General features: G+C 45.8%; 1 protein-coding gene across 1 annotated transcript in view; it reads left to right on the forward strand.

Moving 5' to 3' along the window:
* The first annotated feature begins 1,332 nt into the window (after window positions 1-1,332).
* The window catches only part of LOC119403625 (uncharacterized), a 52,003-nt gene continuing 41,084 nt past the window's right edge, over window positions 1,333-12,251 (forward strand). The window contains exons 1-2 of the mRNA XM_037670546.1: window positions 1,333-1,948; window positions 10,498-10,680. Coding sequence (XP_037526474.1) covers window positions 1,631-1,948; window positions 10,498-10,680 — 501 coding nt within the window. The 5' untranslated portion in view covers window positions 1,333-1,630. The remainder of the gene's footprint in view (window positions 1,949-10,497; window positions 10,681-12,251) is intronic.

Consider the following 12,251-nt stretch of genomic DNA (forward strand, 5'->3'; position numbering starts at 1 on the left):
CATTCATTCATTCATTCATTCATTCTGCTGTCGCTATAGTCAAGAAGAAACACCGCAACGGATACGGTTCTGCGAATACTACGCACACTTAAATGCATATATATCACACGCAGTAAGTGAGAGCCGCGAAGAAAACCACGCAGGGGCTCCATATATTTAACGCTGTTTCGAAATAACCCCGCGGTTCACGCACGAAGGGCCAGCGGGCACGCGAAGAGGGATCGAATTAAAGAGACGACGTGAAAGTGACGCACTGAGGTGAAGCCCAACTTACCGACGGACGCGTCGCAGTTTAGGCCGACTTCCTGAGTTGCGGCAGCATTCGGAGATTCGCGTGTTTTGCAAGCCAGAGGTACTGCCCCGGCCGACGAAACGTCCTGTAGCAGAATGCAGTGGCAAAATAAGCGCAGTATAGCGCGCTTGGCTCTCCGCGAATACTGTCGCCGACGGCTCGTATCATCGACCCGTTTCGGGGTGGGCCCACGACTTTCTCATCGTTCGGTTTCGAAACCACCGCCGCACGTTTATCACCAATGGGACCGTTTAGTATTAATTGCAGTGCGCAACCCGCAAATAGTGAGATCCAAACATAGTTTGTAGTCACGCGAGTCGATGACGCGATGCGATAATCTTTGAGTAAGCGGCCGCATTTTCACGCGCGGCCAGCGCCGCAGTCAAGCGAAACCGAAACAAGCACGAAGGAACGCTGTTTTATGAACTGCGTTAATTATTTATTACCCATGATTCGAAGCATCTTTTTGTCCATCTACATTCGAGTGTTGATACAAAAGTTTGCCGTATTTATTGCGACATGTTGGTTTTATACTTACTAATGCCATCTTCGACAAATCGCACCGGGGCACCCGGGCGCTACGACGATTGGACGAAACGGCGCACCAGGGCGCCCCGGTGCGCACCAGTGCGATTTGTCGAAGATGCCATAAGTGCTTTCGTATTTGTGTGACCCAGGACTTCCACCCCGAGAGCCACCACTTGTGGACACCACCACCAACATAGTCGGTGGCCACATTATGGCACCGTAGACTGAAAATTTCCGAAGCAGACGCCCTCAAGCAACTAGCTCAAAACTAAACAGAACCTCCTTAAACCAACCAGGTGTTGAACGTTGTGTTTGCGCAGTTTAGTACTTTATCAAAGCACCAGGTGCCGCAACAAGTTGTAAACAGTTGTGACGCAAGACGGGTTTTTGCGGTAAGAAAGGAAATAGCTTGTCTCGCTTATTTTATGTTTACTGGCTTTGCTGTGAGGTCTTGACTCGTAGCGGCCTCTACTAGCCCTAAGGGCAAACTTACTGGTACGCACGGTACGCACATTTTCATAGCGGACACAGCTGATGAGATCATCGCCTCATCTCGCCCGCTCTTTGTATGCAACGCGACGGCCTTGGCTCGGCGTGGTGTCGGCGCGCTTTGTCGTTCGGCGCTTGTTGTGACCGCGACGACGCAACCATGACAACGACCGGCGACTGACGACGCGAGGAATCGGCGGCGTCGACTTCGGGCGCGCACGAACGCATCGCGTCTTTGACAGCAGCTAGGCCTAGCACAGCAGCACGGCCAGTCCAAGCTCCGTAGCGTCGCGGACAACGACCACGGCGCGTCTTCTAGCGATGGCATCGAGTTCGCTCAGCCAGGAGGACGTCGACCACGACCTCGAGGTGCAGTGCTCACGCCGTTCGCGCATACGGACGGCGCGCGCGGTGACGCGCACGGCCGCTCCGCTCGCGGTTCGGGACCTGTCGGCGCCCGACTGCGAACTCGGCTCGCTGGCGCTCGAGTGCGACCACGACGCCTCGCCCAAGCCACGGGCCAAGGACAAGCGGTGCCCGCGGCCAAACCACGCCAACAAGTGCAAGGCCCAGCGCGAACGCCGAAAGCTTCGCGAGAAACGACGCAGCACCGGAGTGGTCCACCTGCAGTCCACCGAGGTGTGTGGCTCTCTCTTGACACGTGCACCGGCCGAAAGAAAAAAAAGATCGATATCCCAGCTTCAGCCATGCTACAATTTCTTAAAACAATCAACGGAGCTAAGTCAGAGATGACTGATTTGTAGTTTATCATGGTTGAAGAGCACGTGGCATGTCTGCAATTTGACAATGTTTTAAAGAGTAAACTGTCATTCGCTCGAGCCACGCGACAGCAGTACTTCCCGCGCCGTAATGTTAGTATGTACGCACACGTGACGCTTGTGGGCACGCGAAAACACCGTTGCTTCGACGACTATAGCGCAATTTACTTGTTAGTGTAACATGCGAAACTTCTCTCCGAGGGCATGACGTCAAAGCTGCGGTTGACTAGCTAATCCAAGCGTGCTGTCATGCTTGTCTTCTTTCGTGCGATTGTCAATTTATTCCTTGCACTAATATGTCTCAGCCAGCCATATGAGTTTAACTCTTTTCAGGTCGTTGTAATGGCGAGGGGCTTTCTTCGTCCCAGACGCAATGTACCTGGTGATGCCAGGTACTGCATTCTTACAGCCCAGTTATCGTGGCGTTCTCATCTTCCTAATCAACGTTTCTTTGTCTTTGTGTTCAAATCACACACTTAGCAAGGTAGTAACCCTATACTTGAGGCAAGTTGGGAACCCTAAGTGACACTTAAGGTATGCAGTGCTAAACGCCAAAACAGAGCACACTTGTAGAAAAGAAGAAATGGCAGCAGACTGCGAGTGCGTTTTTCGAACATGTAGTTGAAAGAAAAAATACATTTAGAAATGTTGTTTTACATAAAAACAGTTATTTTTTTCTTGCCAAGAAACGCAGCTGTCTATAAAAGCGCTGCAAGTCAATACTGGCCGAGGCGCAGCAAAGTGCATTCATGAAACGCACTCCAACCGGAGTACTCTCTTCAGCTAGTGACTCTCCACTTGTGTTGTTTAGATTTGGTAAAGTGCACTTTAGCCGAAGTGCAAGTACACTTAACTTGCCCGCTTGACACAGGTATTATGTCATACTTTTTTTATGCAAAGGTGGCCAATAACTTAACTGTGCTAATTCTGACTTTGTACAAAGGTGCCATCTAGCACGTCAGCATCGTAGGTCATCTTCACACCAGGGCAATCATGTGGCACCAGCCATTGACCAACAAATCAGCTATGTTTAGGTAGCAGCTGTATGCATTGTATTCACATACACAGTGAACTTCCAAGCTCCCACTTAAGAATAATAGGTGACTTCACTTGCTCACAAGAGCTGGCGTGACTTTGAGTTGTTCAGACATCACAGAAGACTGCAAGCAGGTTATCGCTTGGCACAGTGAACCACAAACATTTGCGGCCCACGTGAGCGCATGCTGAACTGCCTGTCCGGGTCACATAGTGGTGTGCCACCTACTGTCGACTACACCACTGGGTCATAAATATGGGCTTTTGTTTATTTACTGGCATATTAATTTTCTACTGTTGTGCAGTGCATTGTTTATTCATTGTTTTCACACAAGGGGCTTATCTGCAGTATGAGCGTCACATTTCTACTTTGATAGCAGAATCATAGCTATCATGGCATGCCGTGAGCATTGTACCATTGCTTAAATGTCACTTAGCGCAAAATATTGCGACTGATAACAGTTGTGCCGATAGACTGCTCTCGAGACAGCACATAGCCACGGCTGCCGAAGAGTGCCTCACATCTAAAAGAGAAAGATAGGAAATATTCGTGCCCAGTGAGAAAATATGCAGCTCATTGATCAAGGCAGGGGAGCGTCTTGGGCGTAGTGCTGCTGTCGATCACCACTGACGTAGTGGAAATGTTGCGAAGAGGCTTTTGGCCAAGCACTGACATGGTCTATAAACTTTTCAGGTTGACTGTACACCCTTGAAATTTGACAGTATTGCTCAAACTCTGGGTGTGGGATATGGTGGCGTCTAATATTCTCAAAAGGTAACAAGATCTGCCAACAGTGTGCAAGTGCACAAAGTACGCTGAACTGCAAGTGCAGTCTGGTGCACTGTTTACTTACACATCGGAGAAATGGTCAAGAGTAAGTGCATGCGCGCTGTGCGCAGCCAAGCGCAAGCGTCCTCGGCTGTGCTGCTCTGCTAGGTGCATTGGATACCGGTGCTTTCTGCTGCATTATCAGTCCTTTTGTTTTCGTTTTTTAGGTGCTCCGATATTCTTTGAACATTTCAAGTAAATGCATGCATAGAGTTCAGAATGCCTTCACGATCAACAATGACAAATGCGGCAGTGCTACAAGCTGTGGGCGCCCCACAATTCCAAGAAACAATCCCTTCTCCGTGCCTTTCGGCATTCCTCATCCCCTCAACGATCGCTGTGACGTCAACATGTCGTCTGCTCGTCATCTACAGAACCTGTTTGTCTGTTTGCTGCTCTTCCTCCTTGCACGGTGATTAGGAACACTCTGCTAGGAGGAGAGACAAGCCGACGAACGGAGCATAGCGAAGAAAGAGAGAAACGAGCGAGGGCGTCTTTCGTATCATCAAACGTGTGTACTACAGGATAAATATTTAATTAACACTAATTAATATTAATTACTGAAAGCAGCGCTAATGAACATACCACTTTCTCTTTCTTGCAACAGAATATCAAGCAGCTTGCAGTAGCGTTGTGTAAATTTGACACATCTAGAGATAGTCTATCATTCGTTGCACCTAAAGGGGATAGAGAAAAGAAATTATACAAAATACAGATCGTTTCTTCAGACTAAAGCACCAACGTTGTGTTCGATGATTAATGCACGTTAATGCGTTGTTCGTTGTCAGTAAAGGTGACTGCTTAACTTTATGTTAGGCTAATTTGTGCACCACTCCTAAGGGAGTAATATGAAGGCGCAGAGGCAGATAGTGTGATTTGACGCTTAAGGGGTGTGCTGTTGAGTTCTGGAGTAGAATAAGCCCAACAGAAGGTGTTCTTTATGAACTCCAGCATGGCAGAGAGTGTACGAGTCATTGACAAAGCACATGCTTCATCTTAGTGGTCGTAAATAGTAATCCTGGCATATAATTGGTCGTTGATCGTCACAGTGTTGGGAGGAAGCACAATCCAATCTCTTTATGTCAGAAGGGAGAAGAGAAAAAAAAGAAAAGGAATGCCGGAAGGTAGTGGTACAGGAATGTGGAGAATGAAACAGTACTGTTGGGGCATGGTTTGTGTGATAGATGCATTCAACTGGCCTTCGGAGTTAATTACTTGGCTCATTAATAATGATGGTAGAAATGTGTGTTAAGAGACTACTAGCTGCAGTTCTTTAATAGTATAAATCTGTGAGAGCCAACTTTTGAATTAGAATACAACTGCAGTTTGTGCAAAAGACTGGAAATACGACATAATTTCTGTTCGTAACCCCAGCCATTCATGTAGACTGAAGTCGTGTGATTCAGCATGCGTACACCTTTCGCAGTCAGTTTAGTGCATTGAGACTATTCTGCATATAACAGAGTCGTTATAGATGAAATTGAAGCAAACATCTCTTTGTTTTGCTGATGTTGCGGTCCGTAGGCTTCTGCTCTCAGTAGTGATGTGGAAATTTGTGCAAGTTTGTTAAAATAGAAAGCTTAAATAATAGCATGACTACTCTAACATGACATTGCTCTTAAGAATTGTTTTCCTCATACTGCACATGCTGCATTTAAATCTGTCAAGTAGTTAAGGGTACAAAACTGTGTGCCCCATTGCATGACTGTAGAACAGCTCTACATGTTGTATCCAGCAGACAGAAATCTGCCCTGCAGCTGCGTTTCATGAGTCACGTTTGATGCTGGCATGCCAACGACCTCACTGATCACCACAGCTGCCATTTAGCGTTGGTTCATTCGAGAGACCTTTCAGTTGCAGAGAGAACCCATTACTGTACAACAAAAGAGAACGTTGTTGCTTATGGCTCATTGTGAATGAGTTCTTCGGGCAAAGCAAAATGGGTGGGGGTGTGTATGTCATCACTTTTTATCATTCTAGCTCAAGGAAGAACTGTTCATAGCTGTATCGTTTTATAGTATGGTTAGCTGCTCACTTCACTGTTACACCTCAATAATCAAAAGGAGAAGTTGTCTGTTTATACTAAAAAAACACGAGAACTGTTGATTTACTTATCTAGATACTCCTCATGTACTCTTCTTATGAATATAATATGGCAGGATTGGAGGCTACGTTGACATGTATTCTAGCAGACTGAGTCCCCGTTTTATTTCTGAATATTAATTTGCACTAAAAGCAGTGAACTTTCCTAGAACTTGTGCTTATGATTGTTATGCCTCCATTGTATTCGACAAAAGTGATTTGAGCTTTTCACAGCTCCTCCTCGCTTCAGTGGGATTATGTCATTAATCCTTTCGCTGTCGTGAAAAAAGAAGAAAATTGTACCAAATTTACCGGAAATTTTTTTTCACTCAATTTATAGTTTCTTTTTTTTTTTCAGAAAAAAACGGCACCATTATTTCAATTCAGTTGCGTAAATAGCTTGTGTAATTGGGTAAAAAGCTTGAAGATGGCTTCTCTGCATGTCAATACAATGAAAGATGGCCATACAAAGAAAGCCGAGACGCACATGGCACAGCATGGACATGTGTGGCCATCTAGCGTCAGGAAACAAAACTGTGACGAGCGTAGTTGTCATTGGTTCCATGTGGGAGCAATGTTTGTTGACTAGTATAGTCGTCCTCGGTCATTTTGGCTCAAAATCTCATGGCGACTGTACTCTCAATGGGAAGGAAAGGGTTACGATGGTTGCGCACTCATAGGTAGATTTCCGAAGTGAACCTGTAATAGCTATTGCTACATTAGTAGGATATTCTTAGTTATCACTCATATGTGGTAGCTGCCGTGAACAGTGAAAACGTGGTTTTTGCAGCTTGAATGTGGTGGAAATAGTTGTCACCAGATGTCTCTAAAGCTGGTCTTGGACTATCTTGCACTTTCTAGGGGACATGAATGCCTGCATACATGACCTTGACGGATATTCAGACACTAATGGGAAGTTATTGCTAGATTTCTACGAGCAACATAGTCTGGAGATAATTAACACGGGGCTAAATGTGATGGGCAGATTGCATGGGAGGTCGGAAACAAGCAATCGAGTATTGATTATTGTCTCATGACTGAAGGAATTTAGCATAAAACACCGGTTTTTAAATACAAGACGAAGGAAAGAAGAGACACACACACGTGGCACTGACACACACGGCGCAGCGCCATGTGTGTCTCTTCTTTCCTTCGTCTTGTGTTTAAAAAAGTGCTGTTTTATATTTTTACCATGGAACCTCACCAACTCGCCCAATTTGCGTGTCTTCTTCTGAAGGAATTTATCATAAACTGGGAGAAATAAGAATAGACGAGGGAAGGGATTAAAAGCTTGGATAGTGATCATAAATGCATACCATTACTGTTGTGTAGGGCAGGAGCGCGGCGTAACCCGCGACGGGCCGACGGAGAGGCCGAACGACGGGAGGGCACGCGGAGTGACGACGCAGAGACCAAGCTTCGGCGAGACTGACGGGAGACTGCTCTCCCGCGTTTATTGTAGGCGGTTTTAAGGAGGGAGAAGAAAGGTTATTGGTCAGCGGGGCACGGGTCACATGACCGGCATGGCCACGCCGGATTGGTGATAGCAAAGAGGCATGGGGGAGACCCAGCTCCACCCAGTGGCATGTACAGGGACCTTTACTGCACTGGTGTTTCCGCATGCCATGAGGAATCGTACGACACAACAATTACAAATGGGATATAAAACTGGAAATAAGAGCATAGAATCAAAGTTTCGCAGCTCATATTTAAATGACAAACAAATATCAAACATAGCCGCAAGAGTCGAGGAAGAAGTAGGCAAAATACCAGGCAATGACTGGGAGTACAGTGAGCTGTTAGATCTAATGACGAAAGAGATAGAGAGAGAGAAGAAAACTATTTGCTGGAAAGGAAAGAGGAAGCCAAAAAGTTGGTGAAACAAGGAAATCCGGGAAGCGATTGAGAAGTGACATGGAGCATCACTGGAGCACAGACAGGCAAAAAAGGAGAAGTGGGCGCAGGACAAAGCTATCAAAGTATGGGAAATATATTTAGAGAAGGAATCCGTTGTACAGATATTGGTCGAGGCAGAAATTAAAGGTGAATGTGAACGCTTGGTGACAGATCATGAAAAAAGAAAGCCGTGCCTAGGGTATTTTGGAGCCACATAACAGCGCTAGGTAGGACGTCTCTCACACTGAAGCGACATACTGAGTGTTCAAAATTAAGCGTTATGGCTTTTTCAAAGTTCAGCACTGAGAGGTGCCTGAAAAGCACCTTTGCAGAGAAGTTGTGCATCCAGGGGGACACAAAGTGAGACAATAATTGTTGCAGTCAGCCGCCCACTTAACTAAGATTCAATAATGAACTTTTTACTGACTACAGCAAGCGGGCATGTTTCTATTGAAAAGTTGGAGGCAGCAGTGTTTCTTCATAGTTTCACTTGGAAGAATTCTAGCATGTCTGTGCTCCGAGATATCCCGCTGCAAAGTTTAATTGCTGTTTGCATGATTATGCATGCGAGGCAGTGGGAATCGACACAGTGTTCTTCCCTGATGTGACAAGCAATCATTGCTCGCTATCGCCAGCCGGTAGCCAAAGGGTAACCGTTGTCATCTTTGACTATGCCTTCGACTCGTTGTCAGATTAAATGCTGCACACAACTGCCACAGCATGGAGGTTCAGGAAAAAGCCTCGGCAACAAAGGGAAAGAGGAATGCTGCAGTAATGAAGCACAGTGTTATGGGGATACAATAGGTACGAGGTGCTTCGAGGTCTGTGGAAAGGTGTAATGGTTCCCGGGCTTACATTTGGAAACTCATTGGTGTGCATGAGGTCAGAGGTGCAGTCAGGAATGGATGTGAATCAAAAGACTGTGGGACACCTCGCATTGGGCGCTCACGGGTAGACGACAAATGAGGCTGTAAAGGGCGATATGGGATGGGCAAGTTTCGGGGTGAGGGAAGCTCAGAGCATAATGAGATTCGAAGAGTCTAAGGAATATGAAAGAGAGTAGATGGGCAGTGAAGGTGTTCCAGTATTTGTGTAAGAAGAGGTTTGACTCACCGTGGAGAAAAAGAACTAAGAGACTCACCAGCAAGTATACAGCTGGTAGTGTAGGTGATATGGCAACAAAGAGCATAAAGTGAAAATCGAGAGGCGGAGAGGATTTATTGGATGACAGCGATGAAAAAAAAGCGAGCTCTCAGTAACTACCGAAAGGTAGTCTATGTATTATCGCGAGTTCCATATCAAGAGACATGATCTTTTGATATAAAAATAATAGGCCAATGTGGCAATAACAACACTGTGGTTGCACGCACCAAGAAGCGTCATCACCTACCCTCTACTCCTCCGTCTTCGGATTGACCTCCTCATGCTAAAGGACAAAAAAAAGCTAGGGGTTCTGCGGCACTCTGGAAAAGCCACTGGGGTTCTCCAAGGCCAGAAAGCTTGAGAACTCCTGATCTCAAGCTTTGCCTGTACGTATAGTCTGTAGTATGACAATAGAGACTTCCTTTTTTTCTTGCTTCCTGGGGGTACACCGTTTTTCCCAACACATTCTGAAGTATAATAGACCAAACAGGGTGCAACCAAAGGGAAATAAATGGAGCATCATGAAAGTAGCAGTTGCTGGATGGATGAGTGGACTGAGAAATGATGGATGAGAGTGAAATGAGAGTGATGGATGAATGTTACGATTACCCCCTGTGAAACGTGGTTAGTCTGCTGGTTGCCATGAAGCTGTTTATCTCTGCCCTTATAAAAGTATCAGTTCATATTCATATAGTACTATATATTACAATTACTCCTTGTATGTGTACTTTTTATGTGTATTTATATACTAATTAGTAATATTGTTACCCTGTATCAGGGTTCTCCCTAGAAATCTTTTAGGGGTGGATATTCTGAGAAAAGGGATAAGCTTACGAATTTCAACTTTTCAAACTGTGTTTTCGACGCACATCCACAATTCATTTCTGGTCCCACATTTGTGGCGCATAGAAAATGGAAGCACGGGCGTTTGTGTTCTAGCGCTGGCACTGGAGTTGGTGGTCTTTGAAACCACAGGGCCACCTGTTCAAACTCCTTTTTTGCATGACCAGGTTGTGAGAAGCATGCATCGCCGGTGTTGCACGTGCAGAAAATAGTGACCAAGAGATTTGTACAGATCTCGAAACGTTGTTTTATTTTATTTTGACATTGGTCAGTGATTTGCTCATTAACGATGCCTTTACCTGACGAGATGGTATTCCGTCGAACTCTCGACTAGATGTGCTGCTTATTTATTCCTCAGGCATGCATTTCAGAGGGGTCAATTGGGTGGTCTATCGAAATCGGCGGGCAGTGAAGCGGAGCGGTGGGCTGGGGAACCCTGCCTTGTAGAGTGCACATGTAGCACTGCCCTTTGAAATAGCGTATGCTTTATTAATTTTTTTTGACGTTGTTACTCACTGTTCGACATGGTACTTCCAAAACACTGTCATCAGCAGCAGCGGCACCTACCACGGCTGTTTCAGAGTACGGGCGGCAGCACGGGTGAAGAGGAAGAGCTGCTGAACATGTCGGCCGAGACACGCCGCAACACGACCCTGAACGAGGTGCTGCACCAGCAGCAAGACGGGCCTTCCATCTCCTCTTCGGCTCTGCCACCTGGTGGGGGAGGAGGCACCACCATGGCCGGGACAGGGGCCTTCCAGGAGGTACTGCACCCTTTTGGGGATGTGGGTCCTGAAAGCTGCTCATGTTTCATAAAACTTGGCATGCTTGTTTAGTTTCTTCTCCATATTTCAAAAAATGCAGTTACTGCTTCTATGGATTCATTATTTCATTATAGTACAATGAAGAAAACAATTCGTCTTGTTCGTACAACAATATACAAGTCGCGACCTTCTGTACTCCTGACCTGCCCAGATGTCCCCTCTCTGGCGCCCATGTTCTAGTTCATACCTCCTGCCGCTAGGGATGTAACTTACTAGCGTTGTGGCGCTAGTCAGCACCTGTTTGCTGAGGTCAGCTTTAATGCCTGCGGTGATGTTTCGCGAGCGCAGAGCGCTCATATCGTGTAAATATTATGCATAAATGCAAAATACTTCGGAAATAAAAATACGGAAAGGGAATTATTTTTTTTTTGGCACTTGAAAGGACGCAGTCGTCCTACACTGGGCAAGTCTGCGGCTTCTCACGTTAGTCAGCCAGTGTGCAGTAAATACTTAACCGCACTGAATAGCTTACTTGACCCTCTAAGTTTGGAGGAACAGTCACATAATGCCGGCAGTTCATCACATAAAACAGGTGTTTTCACTCCAGCGCCATCCAAACGGTCGCAGAGTAGCAGACGAACAGGTTATAGGAAGCGCCATCAACGGCGAGCGGTCGAACGAGAGCGGAGACACGCGCCCCCATAGGAGCCCGCTATCTGAGCAGGTCAGGAGTACAGAAGGTTGTGATGCAAGTAACCACCTCAGAAAAATATACAAATGACATAGAGATCAATAGCAGGAAGCACAAGACTAGCGACAATGGAAGCACTTTTATGATTCAGTTATTATTCCTTACATTTTACTATACTAAACTTCATTGTTTTGAATACGACCATGCAGTGGTCTTGCAAACAATAAATTTTATCATTTGTGGGATAGCCAATTGCAGTAATGCTCTCTTGCTGGGTGTGCAGAATTAGTATTTTGAGAAAATAAGAAAACAAACGAATATGAAGTTTCATTGTGAAGTGTCTCAAATGTGTATGTGTACACACACACGCTCGCTGTAGCCTACCATTAGCAGGCCCTCAAGGCAGTGGAATGCAAGTGTGGCATCTGTCATTTTAGCATTGATATGTACAAAAAATTAGATGCCCTGTACGTCTTTACATGCCGTTTCCAAAAATATAGTTTTTGATCTATTTGGTCTAAAGACCCATGTCCCCCCTTAATTACAGAACGCTGGCTCATTCAGGGTTCTTAGCAATCCTTGGGAGCTCTTGGAGACAGCTTGAACATTGAAGCACTCTATTCGAAGCTTTGAAAACCTTTCAGTTCAGCGCTTAGACAAGTATCGATGTAAGATTGAGCGTTGAGTGTACCTTAAAGAATGCTCACTCTCATCTCTCACTGAAAGCCATACTCTGCTACAGTGCCACAACCAGCTGTGATCATTGTGCACAGGACAACAGATATATAATAAAAGATTGCTTCGATTCAGACATAACACAGGCATTGCAGTGCACATATAAGACACACATTTTGCCTTTAGGGCAGGCAAGTTCACTCTC

The sequence above is a fragment of the Rhipicephalus sanguineus genome, chromosome 8 (genome assembly GCF_013339695.2).
Source record: "Rhipicephalus sanguineus isolate Rsan-2018 chromosome 8, BIME_Rsan_1.4, whole genome shotgun sequence".
Classification (NCBI taxonomy): Eukaryota; Metazoa; Arthropoda; class Arachnida; order Ixodida; family Ixodidae; genus Rhipicephalus; species Rhipicephalus sanguineus.